The following is a 25543-nucleotide window of genomic DNA, read 5'->3' as shown; positions in this document are numbered from 1 at the left end:
CCTGTCACTGTTATTTTTCGGGCTTTTAGTTATGTCGGATAAAAAGTTATTTTTTTTGTACTGAGAAGTTCCCGAAATAAAAATATTCACTATTGGCGGTGGGTGGATCGGAAATGTCCAGTGCCCAACAAAAAATCGACGATCTTTTGGACAGACTTAATCAGGACAGATCTCCCAGAAGCCCTCATATGAGCGGCCATACTCCCTTTGGAGGGTTGCCTCCCGCTAGACCTTCCTTACCCAGTAAGAATACGTTCTAAATTATTTAAAAGCTTGAATTTTTATGTCCTCAGATCTGGCTTTATATTGTTCTCAATTTTTCCACATATTGACACTTATTTTATTTCTATTTTTGTATTATTTTAGTTGGACTTAATAGCAACAGTAACAGCCCCACTATGCAAAGACCGCGGCACCTAGCATTTGCACATAAAGCGAACGATAACACGGAAGTTGAGAGAAGATTAAAAGAAATTATGAAAAACAGTGGTGATTTACGAATAGATGACAAAGTGTACTATACTGATATTAAAGAAATGGAACATATTGAAGAACTTGGTAATGGCACTTGCGGTCACGTAGTTAAAATGAAACACAAGCCCAGTGGTAAAGTCATTGCAGTGAAGGTAATAACACTATACACAGTGTATTGCATCGCAGACATGAACATAAGAAATCCTATGTAAATTTTAAAAATGATAAATAAAAGTTCCCTATTTTATTTTACAGAAAAAATTATTTCAAACTTTTTAAAGAACTTATTAAAATGAAGCAATTTGTTCATTTTCAATATCTTCTACAAATTGCTTTGAAAGTTTCTAAAAAAGTAATAAATTAATTGAAATAATTCATCCACCCCTCTCTGATTCCCAAAATTTGCTTCATTTTAAGGAGTTCTTTAAAAAGTCTTAAATAAGTTTCTGTTTAAAATAAAATGGGAAGCTTTTATCAGCATTTTTAAAATTTACATGGTATCTTATGTTCTATGTTTCTATGCTCAGGTGGGCAATGCAACATATGGTATGTACCGTATGATCGAAAAAAACGGAGTCCAGTTGGCTTGGAAATGAACATCAATGACATTCCCCATTAAATTGTACATACAAAATGACAGCGATCTTCATTTCATAGCCATCGCTGACGTCGTTTTTAATCTATCATACGGTAGTTGTTACATTATAAAATTCTGTTTTAATACAGCAAATGAGGAGGTCAGGCAACAGCGACGAAGCAAAACGTATAATAATGGATATTGAAGTAGTTTTAAAATCCGACTGTAAATATATAGTTAAATGTTTAGGCTGTTTTATCACTGAATCTGAAGTGTGGATTTGTATGGAATTGATGGACACTTGCTTCGATAAATTATTAAAAAGACTTAAGCAAGCAGTCCCTGAAGAGGTCTTGGGGAAAGTTAGTGTTGCAGTAAGTACCTAAATCTAAGGGGGATAATAACAATCAAAATACAAAATTCAGGCCAATCTACGTTTACTTTTTTCCAAAGTCACAATACTTTTCAGCGTAAATTTAATTTAAATCTAGTATTTTGCTTAAATCTCACCATTACCCCTCTCAGAGTCAGTATCTAGATGTACCACTGCCTCCCAATGAGACTTCTTTTAATAAAACATTGTTTTATTTCAGACTGTAGAAGCTCTAGCCTATTTGAAAGATTATCATAACGTTATACATAGAGACGTAAAGCCGTCGAATATACTTTTAGATAGTAAGGGAAACGTAAAACTCTGTGATTTTGGTATAAGCGGTAGGTTAGTGGATTCCATGGCTAAGTCAAGGAGTGCAGGCTGTGCAGCTTATATGGCAGTATGTATTAAATTTATTTAAAAACAGTCATTATACAGGGTGTCCCAGTATTCCGGGGACATAGAACAACTACTTATATTTTGAATCAAAATAAATTAATTGCACACAATTTACCTCTATACAAATGTGCTTCGTTTGTCTGGTAGAGGGCATTAATCAAAAATAAACCCGAACATTCACTAATTTAAAATTTATGAAGCTTATTGTCAAATATAATTTGTGATAGTAACATAAAATTCCATATTTTCTAGATTATTTGCTCATACTAGATTTTATGCGCATACATAGCTTGATGTGGCAAAACATATTTTTTGTAAGTCAGATTTGGCAACAAAACATTCTCAAAAAATATGTGCGATGACGTTTTTTTTACAAAAGACGAAAAATGTAGTAAATACTAGAAGGGCCGTCCGTAAAGTTGGAAAATATTTCTACTAAAATTTATGTAGGGGTGGGGGTACTTTTCATCGTTTCCGCTCTTTTTCTTAATTTTAGTGGAAGTCTATACAGAAAACATAGACACCCCAAATCTCATTCAAATCGAAATAACGGTTCTTAAAATATCTTAAAAAATATGTTTATTTTTTTAAAGTTTGATGCCCACTAGCGGACAAACGAAGCACTTTTGTATACCGTGCTGGCAACTGTCCCTTTTGGGTTGGTAGAAGATCCTTTTTGTTGGGTGGAAGTGAATGTATAGGGATCATATTAAGTCGGTTGGGTAAGGGATCTCATTAAGAAATGCGACGGTGTGCTGTTGCGGCGTTGCCGGTACGTCTTTCCCTATCGAGTAAAGCAATTTTTTTTGTGTAAAAGGTTTTAAAAGACTTTTTTTTTCGAAAAGGTAACTAGATAAAATCATTAGATATGTTTCTGAGCATCTGAAATGGAATTATAAGGATATCGTTAGGGTGTCCATTTTTTTATAACGAGAAAACGTCAGTAATCGCGAATTTAAAAACTCAACTTTTTAACACGCTATAACTTAAGAACCATTTCAGATATTGAAACTTTTTATTTTGAAGATTGGATCTTTTGCAATATGTTTAAATAAGAAAAATTCGATAAGGTTGTTTTTTCCATTCAAAATTTTTAAACAACCGATCCATTTACTTTTACTGCATAGCAAATTTTCAGCAATCGTGTAACTTTTTTATTTATAAAGATTTTCACATACTGCCTGCAAAGAAAATATAGCAGAAATGTTAAGAAAGCTTTTGAAAAAACTACAATCAGTTATTTCAAATAGATATCGATTTTTGAATTCAGAGTCCTAATAGCGCGACCACTGTCGAACACCAACTCAATTCCACTTATTTTTACTAAAAATGCAAATGTTTCTAACTTGCACTTAAAAATTTTTCAAGCTATAGGGAAAATTACAACGATTCGTTAATAAATAAACAAATAAAGTATCACGAGACGTAATTAAATCGTGAAGCTGAACGCATGATGTACACCTTTCCCTAGAACTTTAAGTATTGAGAGAGGTACTGATTGGGTCGACTGGCCGACTGCGACAAATCTGCTATATCCCCTTTCACGTCTCCTAGCAATGTGCACAGTTTCTCGGTTTATTTTATACGTTTGGCAACGTGTTTACTGTTCTCTCTTTGTTCAGTACATTATAAACGCATTGTACTCTTCTTACATACGGAAATCTCGACCCAAGACTAACCTTTGCCAGCCTTTAGGGTGCATCCACACTATCCTAGAAACGGTGTAACGACCTTGAATATATTTCCAGAAATTCTATTGGCTGAAAAATTCATCTGTCAGAAATTTTATCTGTCAAATTCATTTGTGAAAAATTTCAGCCAATAGAATTACTGGAAATCTATTCAAGGTCGTTACGCCGTTACGCCGTTTCTAGGATAGTGTGATGTAAATTGGGTCCACACACACACACAATGAACTTATTTTGATTCCAAAATACGTAGTAGTTCTATGTCCATGGAATATTGGAACACCCATATACAGGGTATTTCAAATTCGGCTGTCACCATTGGGATCTCGAAAACGGTAATACAGGATACAGGGTGGCTTAAATTGGTGTAAAGTTGCCTGTCAGTGAGCGCAATGATAATCCGTGTATACTCTGTTTTTTTTCTCAGGTAAGATTTCGACAGACGATGACAGAAGAAAAGCAGATGACGTCCCATACCAATCTATTTTTTTTCCTAAAATAGTTTCTAATAATTTTTAAGTTATCTATGGATGGGTTTAAATATAAATCCGTCATGCGTCGTGTCTTGTTGTTTTTAACCAGTTTTATTGGTTTATTTAAAAAATGACAGATCGTATTTCAATTTTATTGGTTTGACGGAACGATGAACGACAAACGAACGCCGATGCGTATGAACTCGCCTTTAGATTTTTGTCATTTTTGACGCTTCTCAAAGTCTTGCCAAATTATAGGTTATAATTTTGTGTCAACTTTTGTTAAATACCCTGCGTTTTGGAAGATGATGCATTTTGATTCGTATTATTACGTGTGTTTTGTGTCTTTTGAAGTCAAGTGGAGGAAAAATCGAGTGAAAATTAACTGTAGACCCAGAGCACAGTTTATGGTTAATACTCGCTGCCCAGGCAGAAAGTCTTATACACCAATGAAGTTGCCATCGATAAAGTTTGTATACCATTTCGTCGTAGATAAGTGCATCTCGTATATGGTAGAAGGATCAAACTAAACACATACTAAAAACTGGAGTAGCTGTAAAATATCGACATCACACGATAGGTAAATAATGGATTTTAGTACTGCAGAAAAATAATGTCAAAAGGTAAAAAAATTAAGATTAAAGTTAATTAATCAACCTTTAAGGTATAAAATCTGGTAGGTGTTATTATTAATAAAATAGTTTTATTAATAATAAATATAGTTGTTTTATTTACCTATGTTGTTTTATTTATTCCTGTGGAATATTACAAATTTGTATTTGTACATAAGTTATATTGATAAATATAATCATAAATGCGGGTAGTTTCATAAAGCTTGAAAGTAAAAAATATTTTTTTTATATATTTTTTTGGTATGTAGTGTCTTGTTCTTGTTTGTTTTGTATTAACACATACCGGTTTTATTAAATAAAATAAATCGATTACATTTTTTCAGTTTTATACAGTTTTTTTCACAATATTTTGAAGTAATCACTTGTCAAATTCAAAACATTCATCAATCAAATTTTAAATATATCCTGCTATGCGTTCCAGTTGTACCAACTTATTTCTTTGTAAAATAAAATAAACTACTTTAAAATTAAAATGACAGACACATCTATCACTGTCAATGATCTTCTCGTTGGACAGACTATAGTAATTAACCTTATCTTTGTCATTTCCGGAAATATGGCGCAAAAACTGAAATTTTCGGTTTTCGTTTTTATTTTTTACGAGTTTGTTAGAAAAAATCTACAATTACACTGTCAAAGAAACGTTTAGCTCTATCCTTTAGCGACGCCAAAAAACACTTGAGACGTTTTGTTTTTTTGGTACCATAATCCACTTTCTTTTTTTTAAATAGAAAATTGGATTTTTTATTTCATTTTTAGGAGTTTATGACCTTCAAAATGCCAATGATGTTTAACACACAGTCACCAACACAATAATCACCCGTATAACCATCTCTCTCCAACACATTGCCTCTTATGAGAATATTCTTCATTATACATTTTTCTTGGGCAAGTGCCCCACATTACTATATTTGGAAGGTCATCAAGCTTCAAAAAAATAAAATAAAAAAAACATTTCCGTATTTAAAAAAATGATGTTGATGATGGTTCCAGAAAAAGGAAAGGTCATAAGTTATTTTTTACATCATCAAATGATGAAGCTAAGAAATTTATTTTGAGAATGTCATTGTAGATTTTTTCTAACTGTCAAACCAATGACTAAAGAATATAAGGACATGTAACGCCCATATACGGACTGCAGCAGAATTTGTGACCTTAGAGGCCATTCTTTTGATGGCAAACAATGAGTCATAATTTGGTCGCCAGCAACAATTTTAGCGATTTTTAAAAGTTTGTATGTAGTAAACTTTGTATAAACTTTATTACAATGGTGATTAGTTGTTCAGCTTTCAAGTGTAAAAGCAGCGATAAGAAAGAGCCAGGAGTTACGTTTCATAGGTAAATAAACAGTCCACTCCAACTTTTTAGCGTTTTCTCATTAAATTCGATAATTATTCTTCAATTTTAATTAACATCTATATGTACTTGATATGTGCTATATGTCGATACTAGTTTTGTACCTTTTGTTAACATTTTAATACGTTTTTTTCGTAATTAATTAGTATGATACACCATAGGCGTAGTCAAAACAATTATCAAAAAATATAAATAATATTGCTTCAAACAGCTAGGTTAAGAAAAATATGTGCCATGGGCCACGGCACTGTTTGGTGACATCGGCACAATTTGCTTTTGGGTGTTATTTGTCCTTGGATTCTTTCGTCATTGTGTCAAACTCATAAAAAAACGAAAACCGGAAATTTCAGTCTTCCCGCCATATTTTCGGAAATGACAAAGATAAGGTTAATTACTACACGGATTATCATTGGGCTCACTAACAGGAACTTTACAATAATTTAAGCCATCCTGTATCTCTTACCGTTTCCGAGATCCCTATGGTGAGAGCCGATATTGACACACCTTGTATGTGGAATTTTAGCCCGAGAGGATAGAACCGGACCCCCAAAATCCCGATTATGATGTCCGAGCCGATGTATGGTCGTTGGGCATCACGCTGGTCGAACTAGCCACCGGTGTTTTCCCCTATCAAGATTGCAAGACTGACTTCGAAGTGCTCACCAAAGTTATCGGGACTGATCCGCCTTCTCTACCTAAAGATAAGGATTTTTCGACGGAATTTAGAAATTTTGTAGCTTGTTGGTAGGTACTTAAGGCCACACATACACTTCCGTTTTTTTGATTCCCAGTTTCAACCGAATGGACAGGACTGTACAGGATGTCCCGTTTCAGTGTATTTTTCATGGTTTCTCGTTTATGCGTAGAGGTACAAAGATGAGGTTTTTACATCACAGTGCTACTTTTTGTTGAAACTAAAGATGCTACATACAGATTGGTCTTAGCCATCCTAGTTCCTGAAATATATGACGAATTTTAAAATAATAATAATAATAGCTCCCGTTATAGCGTTTAACGCCTTGGGAGTAGCAAGGTGCAGCTTGCCATGCTAGAGCCGTTCGGTATACAAGGAAGGTAATGTGGCTAGTACTACGCTTCAACCGCCTATTATTACCTCAGGATTGTGAATCCCAAGTACTCATTTAAGGCTGAGTCGACCTAGGTACCCAAACTATTTTTATTTTAATAAAAATAGTCGGCTTATGAAATGCCGGGTGTGGGATTCGAACCCACTATCTTGAGATTGGTAGGTACGAGACCCTGTACCTCTACGCCACCGGGCACCAAGAATTTTAAAATATTGTGCATATTTTTCGACCCCCTTTGTATCTTGGTTATGAGTCCCGTAGAGTTTTTCATGTAGTTCCAGTGGCGTAACTTTTTTTTTGCTAGGAGCTGTCGTTTTCGAAATATGACTGTAACTTATGTTTTTTAAGTAGGACACCCTGTATATTTTTTTAAAATTTTTGCCTTGTTATGAGCGTTCTAAAAATACTAGATATACTGTATACTTATTTTCATAAACAATGTAAAAAAGGCATTACTTAACTCCTTAACATGGGCGGCCGGTTTAAATTAGGTAATCAAAACAATCGAATATTTTATTGTTTATGTCAAATTTTGGTTACGCTTCGTCCTACATGGGCGACAAAAGCGAGCGAGCGACGCGACGCCGACGCGTTCGACAACAGCGGGCGATGAGCTTGACTCGCGCGACATATTTCAATTGCCTACGATGCCGCTTCAGTCGCGCGAATCTCCTACCTAGGACAGCTTCGTAAGAAAACGTTTGATAAATACGCATCGCTCGCACCGCCCGAATCGCGCGCTTTTGTCTCCCACGTAGGACGAAGCGTTATTGGCTATTCCGCCCTAAATTTCTATATGTGAAATCATTACACAAGTGGCATTAGAAATATCAATAACTCTGATTCGCGTCGTGTTTCTGACAGCTGCACAAGTCATTTTTAGCGCAGTTTATAAAGATAACACGATGGAAAGCAAAATTATCTGGGTAAATTAAATTAAATAAAATAATAATACTATTTTAAAATGGGTTGATTTATGTTAAAAAGTTAAATAAAGCATTTTTTACGTTATTTATGAAAATAAGAATATACTACATTACATTTTTAGAGAGGTCGTAAGATGGCAAATAAATAAAATACAGGGTGCCATTAAAAAGTCATAAATTTGAGTCATATTTCGCAAAAATGGCAGCTCGCAGCGAAAAACTAGTTACGCCACTGAATTCTACTTGAAAAACTCTTTGGGATTCAGTTTTTACCTTTTAAACAAGTTATAAGATAACCCAGATAAAAGGGTACTCGAAAAATGCAACAGTTTAAATTTCACCCTGTAATTCAGGAACTAAAAGGGCTAGAACAAATCTGTGTGTAGCATCTTTAGTTTTACAAAAAAAGTAGCACAGTGATGTGAAATCCGTCATCTTTGTACTCATAAACGAGAAACCCTGTAAAACACACGAAAAGGAGACACCTTAACCTAACCGGGCAAAATAACCAATGTGTATGGGGGGTTTTAATTGAATTTAATTTGAAAAAAACCCCTTTCGAATTTTTTTTTCGTTTTTAGTTTAACAAAAGATAAGAAGCAAAGGCCTAAGTATACTAAGTTGAAAAACCATATTTTCATTAAGAAATATCAGGAAACGGAAGTGAATGTCGGAGACTGGTACGTAAGGGCATTGGAAAGCGTCGGTGATAGGGCTGCGATAAGGTACGTCGTTGCATGACAGCGTTTCTTTTAAATCTCACACTGATTTTAATTCACTCTAACTCCCTCTCCTGTTGAATTTTATTTTAATCCGTTTTCGTTTTGTTAATCAACAGTTACTAGCTTTCCAGTTCTTTTCTATGTAGTTTTTTTTGTGTCGGTACAGTCAATGAGCGTTTTTTCTCTCTTTTTTATAGGTTTAACCTGTTTTTAATCATAAACAAATGTTTAAAATTAATAAATAAGCAAGGACAGTAGTATATATACATTGTGGTTCAGTTTTTTTGAGCAGGATATTAATGATAAACACTGATGTTGAGTGCTACCTTATATCTACGGTTATACCTACCGAAATCGACAAAATATCAAAAGACGACTTTTTATCGCCATTAAATGGCCTATATAACTGTACTATCAGGAGAAAAAAGTCAGTGGCGCACACATTTTTTCTTTAGAAAAATATTCCAATGGTAACTCATGCACGCGAATCTGCCAACACTTTTTAGCATTAAAATATGTCGCAATTATAGTAACTTTTACCTTCAAAATTTATAAATAAGGGAGCAAAGAACTCACATAGTTTGGTGGCCATCGTCACAAACAGCCAAGCAGCGCTAAAGGCACTCAGATCCACGGAGGTCAATTCTAGACTAGTGTGGGATTGTGTGTGTGCTCTGAATACTTTGGGTGAGTGTAGCAATGTTACGTTAGCCTGGGTACCACGGCACGAGGGTCGCAAGGTTACCTAAAAGCAAATGAAATTGCCAAATATGGCTTAGCAATGCATTTCATAGTCCCAGAACCTTTCCGCGGCGTTGCAAAAGCAGTCACGAGAATGGCTACTAAACAATGGGTGTCCAACAAATCTCTAGAATAGTGGAGAAATTCACCAGGGCAGAGAAAGGCGAAAAAAGACTCTAACCACCTGCAGCTATGAAACAAAGCACAATCAGACCTATGTTAAACGAAAAACAAAAATCTGGCGACAACAGCTTTTAGAAGAGCCAATTAGCTATCTTTTAGTAAAAAAAGCAACTTTCTAGAGCAAGTCGTTACTTGAGTAGAAACATGAGCATTTTATATACAGGTTGTTAATTTGTTTATTACTCGCGGCAAGAACTTTATGGCTGAAATATGGCTACCTCGGTCCGCTCGTCGATAGACGACGCGACGAGACGAGTCGGCAGAAAACCCTATAAGTGCATGCGTTCTCAACAGGCAGTGTTGCCCATTCTGCTCCCCTATAAGTAACTGTCCAGTTAACAACCTGTATGTAGATATTGCTAGTGCCGTATTTATACAATGAGTGGAAAGTGAAGCCAAAGAAAAATAGGAATATCAATCTTGCGAAAGTCTATACTTTTGGTTCAACACGATTTTTATGCGCACGCCCCAAATGAAACGATCTGATTCGTCTACTTCATCGCTGAACGCTGCGCTGTCACCGGCCTTGGTCACTTGCTGCACCTGACCGCGCACTCTTTTAAACTCTTAATATATGATATATACAGGGTGTTTCAAAACAAATGCGAAAAACTTTAGTGGGTGATTCCTTGTTCAAAATAAAGGGTAGTTTGCTTTATAAACGTTGGGTCAAAAGTCATCCATTAGGGAGATATCGCGGTACAAAGATCTAGTGATAATAACGATAATAATAATCATCTAGATAATAACGTATTGCAGTAGAGTAATGTCGAATAAAATAATATCAGGAACATCCTAAAAAGTAACAGCGGCCGACTAGATTTTTTCCTAAAAAAATTACAGCAGCCCACTAGATTCTTTATCAGAAAATGTTTTTTGTCCTGGCATGTAATGCTTTACATTTTATTTTTTAATTTCAAATCGGTGAGTTTTATCAAAAAAACACGAGAGATAAAAAAGTTTCTAAACAAACTAAACTATCCAAATTAATTTTTTTGCATGTGTTTGATAATATTTTTCAATAAATTATCGTTAACAAGAATGATAGGGGTAGTTTATTTCAACCCCTTCCACTCATTTTAAGAAAGTGAAAAAATTACCAGAAGTTTAAGAATTAAGTGTGTTTTCATAACAGTAATGCTTCCATAAAATTTTATTAGTCTATCTCTTTTCGTTTTCAAGATAAAAAATAAAATCATTATTTTTCCGCCTTTGTACCGCGATATCTCCCTAATGGTTGACTTTTGACCCAACGTTTATGAAGCAAACTACCCTTTATTTTGAACAAGGAATCACCCCTGAAGTTTTTCGTGATTTGTTTTGAAACACCCTGTATATATATATATATATATATATTTCACAACCTGTTATTTTAGATATTCTTGAAATATAGATATATCTATCCGTTTATTGTTTTTGTTTAAATATTTCAGAGACTAAATTTAAATCTATAAATAAAGGCGCGAACAGTAAGACGCTAACTTGATTTACGTAGTAGATAGAAACTCTGAAAACTACTTGTATTGGTTAGTATGAAAATAAATCAACTAATCGCGAAGCACTTTTTACGTTTGCGTAGTTCAAAGCTGTTGAACGAAAAGGACCGACTAATGTGGATTTTGTATAGCTCCATCTCAAAAATTTGGCTTCAATTTCTGTTCCTTACTAGCAATATAGTCTTAGAATATATTTGGATATTTCTATGAAGTCCTGCTTCAAAAACTGGACCTTATTGTATAACAATATACCTATTTTACCACTATGTTTTGAAACAAAAATTAGTTCACTCTAATAGGATCATTCCATTATATCTTAATTATATAATTATCAATAATTATATACATAGAATGGGTACTATAAATATCTAATAAAAACAGTAAAATTCATGTGTATTATTCGAAAAAAATATATATTCCCGTATTGAAATGGTCTCCATTTTATATCAAAAAATAAATCCAAACAAACGGTTCGTTTACTGTACAAGTAGCATTTTGATTATTTAGGAATGAGGATGATGATTTCGATGATGACGATCCGTCGGTCAGAGAGAATGCAGTGCCCGCGATGCATTAGGTTGCATTTTGTTGTGCTCATCCCACCCCACTCCCCCTTTTTTTACAAGTAGGTTTGTATGCATTTTTTGTGGTTTATTTTTAGTTAAAGGGAAACTCGGCTGCCAAAACTTCAATACAAGCTCATTGTCTGGTTTAAACCTATTTGTTTCTTTAAATTATTTAAGAAGCAAATAGGCCAGTAAGCGAGGATAAAAATGGGGTATTACCTCCGAATTCTTTATCTCTAACAGTGAATCGAGATGTATACAAGAAACAAAAGTTAGATAGTAGCGACGTGTGCTTTCACCCTGGGGGGGACACCCCCTTCTCGGGGGTGAAAAATAAATCACTTATTCTGATTGAAAAAATCAATAAAGGGATGAATTCTAAGCAAAAAATGTTCTATAACATTTTTTCAGAAAATTAATACACACACCGGAAAAATCTAGGGATATAATTTTATTAAAGTTAAAAATAAATGTTTTGAATAAACAACCACATATATGTAGGCCGATTCTTTCTACTTCGATTGAAACGATGTTGTCACACTAGTTATTTCTAAATTTGGGATATTCGCAGAAGTGTTTGTGCATTTTTTGTCAAATGTATAAAAAGCACCTAGCATCATTTGTTCGAATTTAACCTGTACTGGCTATGTTTTTATGAAAACTGGCCAGAATTCATTCAAATAACTCTGTTTAGTATTAAACGACATTATGGAGCGTAGACATCTTAACAGAGACGAAATGCTAAGGGCCATGTGTATGCTCGAAGCTGGAATGCGCCAGATCGACGTAACTAGAGCATTAAATACAACGCAAAGTGTAATATCGCGATTAAGTGCACGCTACCATGAAAGTGGTGATGTTGCTGAAAGGCACACAGGGCGACATCGAATTACTATCCCTCAGCAAGATCATTTTTTACAATTAAATGCTCGACGCCGACCGGCTCTTACAGCACCAGAGCTTAGTTTAATTCTCCAGGAAACACATAATGTAACCGTTAGTCTTTACACTGTTCGCAATAGATTAAGAGAGGTCAACTTAAGAAGCAGACGCTCCTGGAGAGCTCAACCCTTAACGAGAGGAAATCTAGAGGTACGATATTTGTGGGCTCAAGATCATGTTCAGTGGTCGAATGAACAATGGGCCAATGTTCTCTTCACAGATGAGTCACGCTTTGGAATTCATCCGGATTCGAGAAGGCTTAGGGTATGGAGAGAACCGGGAAATCTTATTCGGTTGGATCATGTTCAGGAAGTGCACCCTTATCAAGGTGGAACAGTTATGGTCTGGGGAGGAGTCCAGTTAGGCCGAAAACCGATCTCGTTTTTCTTGAAAGGTTTCTAACAGGAATCACATATCGTGATTTAATTCTTGAACCTGTCGTGTTACCATATGCCAATGATTTTGGGAGAAACTTCATTCTCATGCATGACAATGCACGGCCTCATACAACCAGAGTGGTAAGTGAGTTTATCAATGCTCATCAATTAAACATCTTACCCTGGCCGGCACAATCTCCTGACCTTAACCCCATCGAGCACGTATGGGACGCGGTTCAAAGAAGAATTTTGAGAATGGGTATGCCTCGTGAAACTCGTAGGGATCTGGTTCGGGCCGTGAATGCAGCGTGACAGGCTGTACCTCAAGAAGAGATCGACAACCTGATCAGGAGCATGGAGAGACAATGTAGGGCTGTAATAAACAGTAGAGGAGGCCATGCCCTTTATTAAGTAAAAATGGTTTTATCTTTTTTTTTAATTCACAGTTTAGAATAAAAAAAAATGTGTGTATTTTTTTGAGTTCAATAAAGGTAAATTTGAAAAATTCGGTAAATTTCGCATTTTTATTTCCAATACGTCCTGTAAACTATTTGTTTATTTTAATTTTATTATATCAGAAATGCAAATAATAAAATTACTGACGATGGCTGGATAAAATTGTAATATCCCTAGACTTTTCCGGTGTGTGTATTTTCCGAGTTATTTTGGATTGAAAATGTCGGTTTTTCATCTAAAAACTACATATTTTCTGTCATTTTTTATAAATTACTCGAAAACCTTGCGTTTTATCGCAAAACTCATATAAAGAAAAAATTAAGCTTTTGGAATAATGAATCGATTCATTTTTGTTGATTACTGTAGGTGTAATAATAGCCGAGTTATTACTCTGTAAAGGTGATTTTTGTCTTTCGAACATTTTTTGCTTAGAATTCATGCCTGTATTGATTCTTGCAATGAAAATGGGTGACTTATTTTTCACCCCAGAGAAGGGTTGGCATTCACCCTCAGGGTAAAAGCACACATCGCTACTATATAACTTTTATTTCTTACATATATCTCTATTCACTGTTAAAAATTCACGTCAATCGATGCAGGTGTTCAAAATTCGGACCCTAAAACCCTCGCTTACTGGCTTAAAATTAATCATTAAAAATTAAAAAAATACTGAGGAACGAGAAAATCAGTTATTTTGCTGATTTTTTAAAGTTGGAGTTTCTTTTTACATCAATTCTGGGAGCACGAGACTTGTATAACTTGCTTGATTTTTATTTATTTTTTGTTCGTTTAGAGAGTATTTTAAATTGTAATAAATAAAATTCGAGTATAGATGTGTATATTAACCTTTGTCTAACGTATTAATCAATTAATTGCTAGTGACTAAGAAATGCATTACAAATTATTTACTGTTTGTGTTTGTGTAGTATTCAAAAAATAATTTTAGATGTTTATACACATGTTTATTTGTAAGACATTCATATGTAGGTACAGGGTGGGTCAAATTCGACGCTTTTAAATGGAAACACCCTTTTCTATAGGAGATAGACAAAAACTAATGCCGGTGTCTGGAGCTCAATTTTTGTCAAAAACATGATGGTGAAAACCGCATATCAATATCTATTACCGTTTCGGAGTTACGGGGTGTTTTTCAAAAATATGCATTTTAACAAATATCAACTGTGCTATATTTTTGGAAAGGTAATTTTAAATTCTTTTCAGTTAATTAAAAATATAGAGGGTGTCCCAAATAAAAATCAATTTTTCTGTTGATAACTCTTAAATTATTAATTTTAAAAAAATTATACTTAAACCATTAAATTCTACTCAAAAAGATGCTTTGGAAATGTTTTCGTAGAAATACAAAATTTTCCATAGCAAACAAGTTACAGCGATTTGTTAAAAATGCACATTTTTGAAAAACACCCCGTAACTCCGAAACGGTAACAGATATTGATGTTCGGTTTTCACCATCGTATTTTTGATGAAGATTGAGCTCCAAACACCGATATTAGTTTTCGTCTATCTCCTATAGAAAAGGATGTTTCCATTTAAAAGCGTTGAATTTGACCCACCCTGTACATTTTATTGTTTAGGTTTTTTTTGAAGGAGTTTATTTTTTCTAATTAAAATCTTCATACAAATAATGTCTTTATAGGCATATGTTGTAACTAGACGTGTCTATCCTTAGTACATTTATTACAATTAACATAAAATTAGATTCAGTATTCAATTTTAATCAAATTTCGATTGAAATTTTTGGAGAAAATTTTATTTTTTGTTAATTTTTTTTTCATTTCCATAAGAATGTGCAATGTGGTATTTTACTTTTATACAGGGTGGTCTGAATTGTAATAGGGAAACTTTGGCAACATGTAAAAAGTTCATGAAATTTGATATCCTAAAATGCTTCGTTTCGGAGATAAATAGTGTAGAAATTTCATTTTTATTTAGTTTTTTTTTCGAAATAAATTCTGAACTAACGTCGATATTTGGATGAAAATTAGTGCTTGAGTATTTTTTGACTAGGAATTCGATTTCGATCAGTATTACTCCTACTTGTAGGGGGCGCCTACTACATATTTTTTAGTTGTTTTGAAAAGTAATAACTTTTCGTTTCTTTTTTTTTTTTTTTTTTTTTCCCCTACTGAAAAATATACTTTTCTACCGTTTTTTACGTAAAAAAGGTCTCTTGGTATATAAAAATCGCTAAGGCCAGTCAAGATATTTGGAATCGAAATAACCAATTCATGTCATCATAAACATGTTGACTAGGTAGTTACTTGACTGAAATTATAAATTTGGGAACTTTTTATTTTTTTAAATTAATCATAACATTTTCTAGAAAAAAATATGATAAAACATTTTCTGTTAAACCTTGAAACTTTTATTCAATAACTATCTAGTCAACATGTTTACTTTTTTTAAAATAGCCGAAAAAACATGTAGGTGGCGCGCCCTACTATTAGGAGTCATATTGACATAGAAATCGAATTTCTAATGTCAAAAATATCCAGGCACCGATTTCATCCAACTATCCATGTTAACTCAGAAATTCTTTGGGAAAAAATAAAAATTAAACTTCTACACTTTGTATATCCAAAACGAAACATTTTAGGACATAAATTTAAACGAACTTTTTTACTTATTTTTATGTGCATAATATATTGCCTAGGTTTCCCGATTTCAATTCGAACCACCCTGTAGGATAATCATTGAAGGTCGTAACTAGGCAATATATGATCTTAAAACAAATAGGGACCAACATATAAAGAATCATAAAAATAAAAATACGACAATATATGAGGGGATAAGTATCAAAACACGTCTTCTCCATTTTTAGTAATTATGATATGACAAGTTTTGTTACCAATATACGCGTGAATAAGATTAGTTTTGAACAAAGCACGATTTTAACATGTAGATTGTAAGGCTAGAATGAGTTTTGCTACAAAAATTATACTGAATATTGTGCAGGGCGGCCAATACTAGATATTGATATTTTTACTCAAGATTTCCAAAAATGGCTAACAAGTTTTGATTCTCAACCCCCCATATTTATAAGAAATTTAGGTAAACATATTTTTTTCTAACTAAAGTTAGTTTCCTATTACATAGACACGTACCGCCTGACCCCGTCCGCCATTTTTTCAACACGACGACGCAACACCCTACCGTGTCACTCCCGCCGTCGACACTCAACGGTAGTTCATTCGCTCCGAAGCCCCAATGCGACGTTGCCAAGCGACTCCCGCAGCAGCAGCAGCAGCCTCAACCGGTGCTGCAGCCGTTCGGCCATAATTCCCGCCTGGAAGCATTCAGGGAAAGGGGTGGAGCGGTCGCCCCTGTAGCCGTCAGTCGCGGGTTCTCCCCGCTGCAAGCCTACCAGAACCATCTGGCAACGCTGCAACAGCGAGACGAGGTGGGTTTCAGGTCGCCCATGCCGCAGAGGAAGTTCGCCAGAGGTGGCAGTTCGGGACCTTCGTCTTTGCCTGTAAGTATTTCGCGTTGATTTATACATACCATGTTGGTCACGTTATTTCCGTGGTCTCCATTTTGATGTACACGACAGATATATAAAAAGATTAAGGAAGGAGTATAATGCTATTTATGTACTCATGCAAGGTGGACGGACAAAGGGCTCTAGGGTGGGGGCCTTGAGAGTTCTGTTTGACAAACAACAATGCAGTTACAACGTGGTTCCAAATATTTCTTGTGTAAAATGCTATGCAGCCTAGCTATGGGTAGATGGCGGGAAGTTATTGGTAATAACATGACGTTCACATTACAACGTTCTTTCATTTTAAAGGAAAAAAATAATAGATATATCGATTTTTGTCCTTTCTGAAAATTTCAAAAAATGTAAGTTACAACGTTGTTCGAGCCGACTTTTCAATTCTTAAATACTCTAATTTTGAGCATGCGCAAATTAATTTTGTATTAGCATTAGCCCCAAAATACTCTAATTTTGAGCATGCGCAAATTAATTTTGTATTAGCATTAGCCCCAAGTACTCGTATATAAAATATCCCACATTTCTCATTACCCGTTAGAACTAAGGTTAAAGTTAAGATCGATGTGTCGGAAACATGCACGGCTAGCCTTAGTTAATGTTGATATTCTTGGGATTAGGATTGTTAGTGTTAGGGTTAAGATAGGAAGCATGAACCAGTCATAAAAATTGGTTTAACTGTTCTAGGAAATGCGAAGTTCGAGCGAACCCAGGTGGAAACTACCCCCTGGGTCTCCTCTGCCGTTAAGGAACCAGTTTGAGACGGACGAATCGCATTACGTCAAGGGCAACACAAGCCCCATTATCTTACAACGTTTCTACCACCAGCAGAAGCAACAGCAAGTCCTCAAGGAGGCAGAGGAAAGCGCCAAAACGGATCCATGTATGTATATAGAAAATATCTACGGTAATCGGAAAACAATTTCCGATGCACGTGATCAAACTTGAGTGACAAGCGATGGCGACAGCGCTGCCAGATTGTGATAGATTTGTGATGAATCTTAATCTAAAATTTTGGGAAACAATATATTTATTATATAATTTTTAAAGATTTTATTTTTAATTTAATAATTAATATTTTAGCAATTAATTGATTTATTTGTTTTATAGCTTATTTTACATATTATTATATAGGTATTTTATATATTACATTATTTATTACATATTGGTAAAAACTAGTCCATTATGAAGATTATTCTAAGCGTTATTATGGGTCATTGATTTATTTATTTATTGATGTACAACTTACAACACCACAAGTGGTAAGTAATAAGTAAGAGGTTGTCATTAATGCACAAACTAATCACAGAATTTACTAAAAACTAATGTAGAAATAACTTTGAAAGTGGTATAATATGCTTACCAATCAAACTTACTTCTCTAGCTGTAATTAAGGGTAATAAAGCACCTTTATTGTCACATTCTCGTTCAAAATAGTTTATCAGGGAAGCTACAGGCTCTTTGCTTCGACTGTTTAAATGCTTCGGCATATTTTCAACACACAATTTCAAGAAATGCAATACAAAAACTCGAGAATTTAGTTCTTAAAAGAACTGTTTGTGCTTACAAGTACAATTTTTAAAAAAAGTCTATGAAAATAGGCAAAAAGCGAGAATTACTCACAAAGATTCATCAACAACGCGATATTATACAAAATAATGACTGACATGATAATTGTTAAATAATAAACGACAACGTTGCTGAACACGGCGCAATGTGACCAACATAGCGATAATAAAATTCGGTTTAAACTAGTTTTTGCAGCTTTAATCTAAATAAAATATTTGTTACAATCATTTGCTCTATAAAGTAAAATTAAGAGCTGCTCGGTATCTTAAATTATACAACAAATTTTAACATTTTGGCCAAAATTTCATTTAGTCAGGTTTATAGTCTTTAATGCCAATTTCGATATGATTGATGACGTGCATCGGAAAATGTTTTGCGATTACCATACATGTGCATATCCATAAATATACATACAATATAAGGAAAATCAATAAAAGTTGGTATGCTCCTCATCAAAATATTTGACGAATGCACGTTGCGATGTTCCTATAGCTACGTTTTTTATTTTGACTTTCGACAAGTGTCAATTAAAATTTGCAATTTTGCCACCGATTTTTCACTTCAATTTTAGACATAATACATAAACAAATATTTTTTATATCTACCTGATTACTTTGTCTATGATTTTTATGTAAACAAATTCTAATGAAATAAAGTTATTTGTAAGTTTTCCAAATGAAACCTGAAAAATGTAAAGTTCTTATTGATCAACATTAGTCAATTATTATTCATTAGTCATTATTAAAATTAAACATGATAAATGTCAGATTAGAAAAAAATAACTAAATCGAAAAATATCATGACAACTGGCAATATTTGCCATGACTACCAACATAAAGTCGTTTTTATCAATTTCTTTACTTGATGCGACAGGATATAACAGTTATAAGAAAAAGAAAAAACCTCTCCAAAAAATCCTCTATGGGTATTTCGCCACTGCAAAAAAAATGCGCACTAAGTTTCAAACGAATTTTTATTTATTCGAAATTTAATTTGGTAATAGTTTCGAGTAATACGCCAACTTTTATCGATTTCTCTACATTCCAAAATCGTCATATATCTCTAGGTAAAAAGCGATTCGCCTCGTACATCAAACTGCAGCTAGGTGGCGACAGGGGCAGCGGCCGGTCCTCCAGGCACCAGAGCCCCGAACCGCCCCCTCGCTTAAGCCGGGGTCCCAGCGCCGAACAGAGCCCTCTGGCGTTAAGGAGGGCCTTCTTAGACGCGCACGCGCCCAACTCGCCTAGTCTATCTCGCAGGTAGGTGACATAAAATTAGTTTATATTTAAATAGTGATTTGTTAGGCGCATGGTCTCTCCAGATTTATACACTTTATCCAATTAAATATTTTTGATGGAGAGCGTTCCGAAATTTAAGTGTTGTACCTATAAATGTAAAAAATACCGACGTAACTTTATAATAAAACAAAGTAGCATTTGGAAAATAAAAATGCTACATTGCATTTGCTCATCACTAATGACACGTGTGAATCGACATTTACTGTGATTGTTGCAGGTATGTACAACCGACGCCTCCCGTGCCTCCCCCTCGACGCCTGTCGGAGAGCTCCTCGGTGCCAGGCTCACCACAACACCTGAGGGCGCGTTTCCACTACACGCCCGAGCCGCAGCGGCGCGTCTTCCAGAACGACGTGTCGTCGTAACGGCGCGTGCGCGGCCACGCGTTCTTCGCGGCGGCGTTCACCAGTCTAGTCAGCGGCAGCATGAGCAGTAGCAGCAACCGTTCAGAGGTCGACGGCAGTAGGTAGGATAGAGAGAAGGTCGGCTTTTTCAGGGTAAACTTTTGAGGAAACTACATAGTTTTGGGGTTATAGCAGGTCGGTGTAGAAGGGTTGTAAAATGCTCGAGGATTTATTTTTGGCAGGGTTGTGATTTTTAGAGATATTTGTTTATGTATGTCTGGTGTGTAAAGAATGTTCAGGGATCGTCCTAGATCACACCAGGTCGGCATTTAAAGCTTTGCATTTTCTCAAGCACATGAAATCTACCTTCAGATTAAATGGTTATGCCATAAATACCATTAGAAATCATGACGACATGCTATTTTCGTATCTTCTCTATTGCATTTATGAAGCGTTTAATAGATTTGTCCTTTCCGAGAACCTTGCTTTGCGCATTGAACATATTTCCAATATTATGACAAGTGTTGAGTAGTGCACAATATTGTATTCATTTTGGACAGTTCATTTGGAAACGCTACCAATTTTATATTATTTTTCGTTTGAATTGAAATACTTAATAATTGATACTAAAATATATTACTGTATTAGTCTCAGTCAATAATTAAAGAATAAATTCTCGTTTTTAATATCTTATACAAAAAGTACAATTTTGTAAGGTTTAAAAAGTTCAAATTAAATGTCGTTAAGGACAACCCTGGGACCTGTCATAAAAATCATAAAACTCAACCTTATTTTCATTGCCTATGACAGTTGTTTTTTTTTATTTTGACTTTTATCACACTTTTATATTGTAAATGGTGCAAGTATGTTCAGTTAGTTAATTTTATCTCTTTATTTATAATTGCACATCAATTTTTAAAATTCATGTTTGAATTTGGCACGGGGGCGATAGTTCCTAACCAAGGATAAATAGAGTAACAGTACCGTGCGTGCAATAAAGAAATACGATAATAGTACGTCATTGATATATTTACGACAGCTTATTTACTTATCCACGTCAGTATATATGTGATCTAGGTTTCAAATGTCATTTCATGACATTGACATGACACAAAAACCATTAAAACTTGAAATTAATCGAAAGTCTAAACTTTAGTTTAAACTGGAGATTTTTTCCTTTAATATAACTTTATAACTTTCAATTAACTAATAGTAGTTAGGTTCGTGAGAGACTGGCGTAAGTACTTTCTTCAGGGACTTATTTGTGTTTAATTGCACAGAATACAGAGTATTTTTTTACAAGTAAACAGAAACTAAGTTTTCTTTAAAATTTGTTCATCATTATTTTCATTTTTGAAGGTATTTGTATATAAAGAAAAATGTAGTATTGTAATATTGTAAGTTTTTTGAACTACATTTTACTAGTGTTCTTTTTGTACACTTTAAGTACTAATTTAGTCAAATCTTGAAAAGAATTCTGTTTTTTTTTTCTTCGCTATCGGAAGAAAATCTTCAAAATAAAAAAGCTATGGAATGGAAACACAGAAATCAGTTTGTTTTTTTTTTCAATTTCTTCATGTGTTTACACCTTGTACAACAGACCTACTATAAACCCGACAAATCTGACAAATAAATAAAATATTGACCGATTCAAGATTAAAAACAAAACGGCTGTGATATAGATTTAAAAATAAAAAACGGTAGTTGAGATTTTTTAAACTTTCGGTCAAAATTTTTAATAAAAGCAGATATTCAAAAATCGGTGCTTTCAACAGCTAAAATATAGTGAACGCCCTGTACATACGAGTATAATCTGCTTTAGAAAAATGTCTTTTTGCATTGTTTATTAAAAAAGTTTACTTAGAAAAAATAAGTGGGAAATTTAACAAACAGAAACAAAATTGAATGTTGCAATTATAATCGTGCCTAGACCTTCTTTAGTTAATCTGTACAAATATCTAGTAAAAGAAAATATAGACCTGCAGTATACGTTGATTGCCATTAGTATTTCAGGAAATGTATACTATATACGATCGGAAAAAAAGGGCGTCGCAGTGGGGGGAGGGGAATCAAAGATAAAAATTTGTCTGGCCACGATTTTCATTCTTATTTCAAAGATCACTGGAACGCCTGTTTTTTCGATCATATCAGTTGACTAAAGAATACAAGATCATACATTTGTATAACCTCAAAATATTGCCAGTGTACCATAGATAAAAGAAATAAATATAGATTGGAATGTTCGGCTTCTCACAAAAACTTACAATTGTTTTGAATGACATACGTTGTGGGACATTGTTATAGCAGTTGCTAAGAACAACCGCAAACAAGGAGAAAAAGAATTTTCTCTTGTCAAACTCAGTATCTTCAAAAATTGAAAAATTCCTAAAAAAACTCAAAAATTTAAACCGTTTTTGGTGAAAAAAATACCGAAAAGTATATAAAGTGTTCTTTTTAAGTTATTATGATCTTGGATCTTGATAATTGAGGAAAAGTGGCATTAAGAAACTTAAAAACTGTTTTGTGAACTGTAATAACCACCGTGGGATAAAACATCGGTTCCATCAAAAAGCGATCCACGTATTTCCAACATTGAATTAGCACTATTAAACCTGAGGGATCAGGTTTTAACTATGATCTAAACGCTTCACACTTCACACTGCTGTTTTACAGTTTTTTTAATGTATTTTAGGGATTTCATACGTGTGTTTATATCTTTGGTTTATATAAAATAAAAATAATTATATGTAACACACTGGTATTTAATTTATGAAAATAAAAGAAAGTAATAATAAATTCGAATAAAAAATATTTTCCTTTATAATTACGGAAAATGCCGAACCGTTCCGAAATTATCAAAAGCATTGTCTCGTGTCCGCTGCAAAAACAGTGCCAAATAGTATTAACATTGTCCTTATAGGAACTTTCCAATCTAAACTTGTTTCATTTATCTATGCAGTGTACTTGAAATAATTTTGGCAATAGAGACGCAAAAAGTGCTTGGCGCTTAAACATGTTAAAATACGAAGAAAAAAGCATACAAATTTTCAATCAACTGTTTCATTAGTCTGTTTTTTTATAGTCGATCACTGCCAATAGCAGAAGCATTTTTTAGCTTTTCTGTGTTATTTTTTCTTGAGATAGTGGGCTGCAGAGAGGAAAAAAACTATAGTCAAATACTAGTCTTGTATTATTAACTGGACATTTTTTTAATTAATTATGTACATGAAAAAAATGTCCGGATTATAAAATTCCGACGTCAACATTTCGTTTGTCGAGTCCTAATTTCACCGGTCCGCAAAAAAATATTTTTTTCTCAAGCTCTGGCACTATTCCTGCTTATGTAAAATGACGTCCCGAATACAAGTATAGCACCCGTATTCATCAAACACCCACTATTTTTAGGAGACCACGCCTCTCTATTTTTATCACGAAAATAATATATTTTTTTTTGGAGAACTAAGAGGTAAAAAGAACTATATCTTAGCTCTAAACAATAATAATAAAAAAACTATATTTGGGGCTTACTTGCCATTTATACCCTGAACATGTAACACACAGAACCAGAAACACGTAAGTCTTTTTTTTATTTAAATCATTTTAATGACTAATAAGTCATTTAATGATGAATAAGTCATTTGATTTTAAGTCATTTTTCGAAAGCTGACTTTTAAAAGACTTAAAATTTAAGTCTTCTTGAAAATGATTTGTGATTTAAATCTTTATTCCGAAATAGAAAATTATTTAAGTCTTTTTAGAAAAGACATAAGTCATTTTTACTTTTTAAAATGTTGGGCGGCAGCCAAGCGGCAGAATAAAAAAAACAAAGCTCATACCACTAGCAAATAAAATGTTAGTATTTCGGAACCGGTTTTTAACTTGCAGATTTAAGTCAAAAATATAGACTTGTCATAAAAACAACTTAAATAACGTTATATTTATTTTGATTTAAGTCTACAAAAATGACTTGACTTATTGTATTTGTATTTTACTAAGAGTGAGTCCCAGGTGGGACCCTCCACTGAGGCCGCGAGGGCCTATTGTGGCTCAGTTTCTACAAGCTCTTTAATAGAAAAAGAGCATTAAAGTTCACCCTCAAGACCCAGCCTTTTAACATAGGCCGTTATGTCCGAGGGTGATATGTCTTCTAGGTCTGATAGGTCTAGCGTGGGTTTGCCAAACACCTCAAACCTGGTCCTGCCCCCAGCGGAGCAGGTACACATAACGTGCCTTCATTGTTTCGTCATCTTCCATACAGAGTCGGCATTCGGCGTCTTCCACCAGTCCCATCCTCTGTAGGTGTGATCTCAGCCGGCAGTGGTCCGTGTATACTGCAGTAAGCGTACGCGCTCCGTTCTTACCAGCCTTTAGGAGTTCATCAGTTCTACGTTTGGATGGCTCTGCTATGATTGTCATGGCATGTTCCATTCCGGGACTGTCATACCAGTCCCGAAGCGTTACACCCCTAACCCATTCACAGAGCCTGTCTCTTGCGAGATTTTTTGGTACGCTAAGTGTCGGTTCTGGGCCCACGAATGGCGAGCCTGCACCAGTTTTGGCGAGGGAATCAGCACGTTCATTTCCCTCTAGGCCGACATGTCCCGGTATCCATATTAGCGACACTTTGTTTCCATCTCCTAATATATTGAGTAGTTTCTTACAATGAAGAATCTTCCTGGACGTACTTTTCGTTGCCTCAAGTGCTTTCAACGCGGCTTGACTATCCGAAAATATACTTATTGTTTTCCCGGTGTATTGCTGTTCTACCAGCAGTTGCACACAGGTTTCAATCGCATATAGCTCAGCTTGGAAAATAGTGGTGTGTTTTCCACGGTAGATCTCAGTCTTTGGACTGCTGCAGTAAATTCCTGCGCCAGATCCTTTATCGTTTTTGGATCCGTCCGTGTACCCACCAACGTCAAGGTCTCGCATCTCGTAGGGGAAGGACTTGACTTCTTGTCTTAAGTCAAAGACTTAAGACTTAACTGTTCCCAAGTTTTCAGGGAAGACGTCCAGGAATTTTGGAAAATGTGTAATCTGGTGACAAGAACTCCTTTCTTCATTTTAACCTCACTAAGACGAGGAAATCTAGTATTCAAAAATTGAAATGCGTCACCTGTCTTATCCGTTGCTTGCACAAACTGTTTCATCAACTCTAACAGGGTGGCTCGAATTCGACGCTCATCATTGGGATTTCGGAAACCGGAAGAGATACAGGATCTGTTAAATGAAGGCAAAGTGGCGCAATTTGATGCTCAATAAAATGCCGTAATGCGTTTTGAAAAATTCCGAATATATTCGAAAAAAAAACGGAATATTCAATTTTGTTTTCTATTGTTTCCTGGCTTTATT

At 34.6% G+C, this 25543-nt stretch overlaps 1 protein-coding gene across 1 annotated transcript; it reads left to right on the top strand.

Annotated features, from left to right (window-relative positions):
• On the top strand, positions 1 to 23622 carry LOC115877401 (dual specificity mitogen-activated protein kinase kinase 7-like). Its single transcript, XM_030893554.1, has 10 exons — positions 1 to 243; positions 367 to 626; positions 1201 to 1425; positions 1645 to 1824; positions 6496 to 6716; positions 8568 to 8711; positions 16587 to 16962; positions 17668 to 17863; positions 19616 to 19808; positions 20065 to 23622. The coding sequence occupies exons 1-10, from the start codon at positions 114 to 116 to the stop codon at positions 20210 to 20212; spliced, it is 2073 nt and encodes a 690-aa protein (XP_030749414.1). The 5' UTR covers positions 1 to 113; the 3' UTR covers positions 20213 to 23622.
• The last annotated feature ends 1921 nt before the right edge of the window (positions 23623 to 25543 follow it).

Source organism: Sitophilus oryzae, unplaced genomic scaffold (genome assembly GCF_002938485.1).
Source record: "Sitophilus oryzae breed Bouriz unplaced genomic scaffold, Soryzae_2.0 scaffold_1060_pilon_pilon, whole genome shotgun sequence".
Classification (NCBI taxonomy): domain Eukaryota; kingdom Metazoa; phylum Arthropoda; class Insecta; order Coleoptera; family Curculionidae; genus Sitophilus; species Sitophilus oryzae.
This window is presented reverse-complemented; position numbering and strand designations above follow the sequence as displayed.

Excerpts from the sequence above, each read along its gene's own strand:
- LOC115877401 (XM_030893554.1), top strand. The coding sequence starts at position 114 with ATGTCCAGTGCCCAACAAAAAATCGACGATCTTTTGGACAGACTTAAT. Across the intron at positions 1,426-1,644 it reads TGGGGAAAGTTAGTGTTGCA|ACTGTAGAAGCTCTAGCCTA; the intron begins GTAAGTACCTAA and ends GTTTTATTTCAG. Across the intron at positions 8,712-16,586 it reads GGTGATAGGGCTGCGATAAG|ACACGTACCGCCTGACCCCG; the intron begins GTACGTCGTTGC and ends CCTATTACATAG.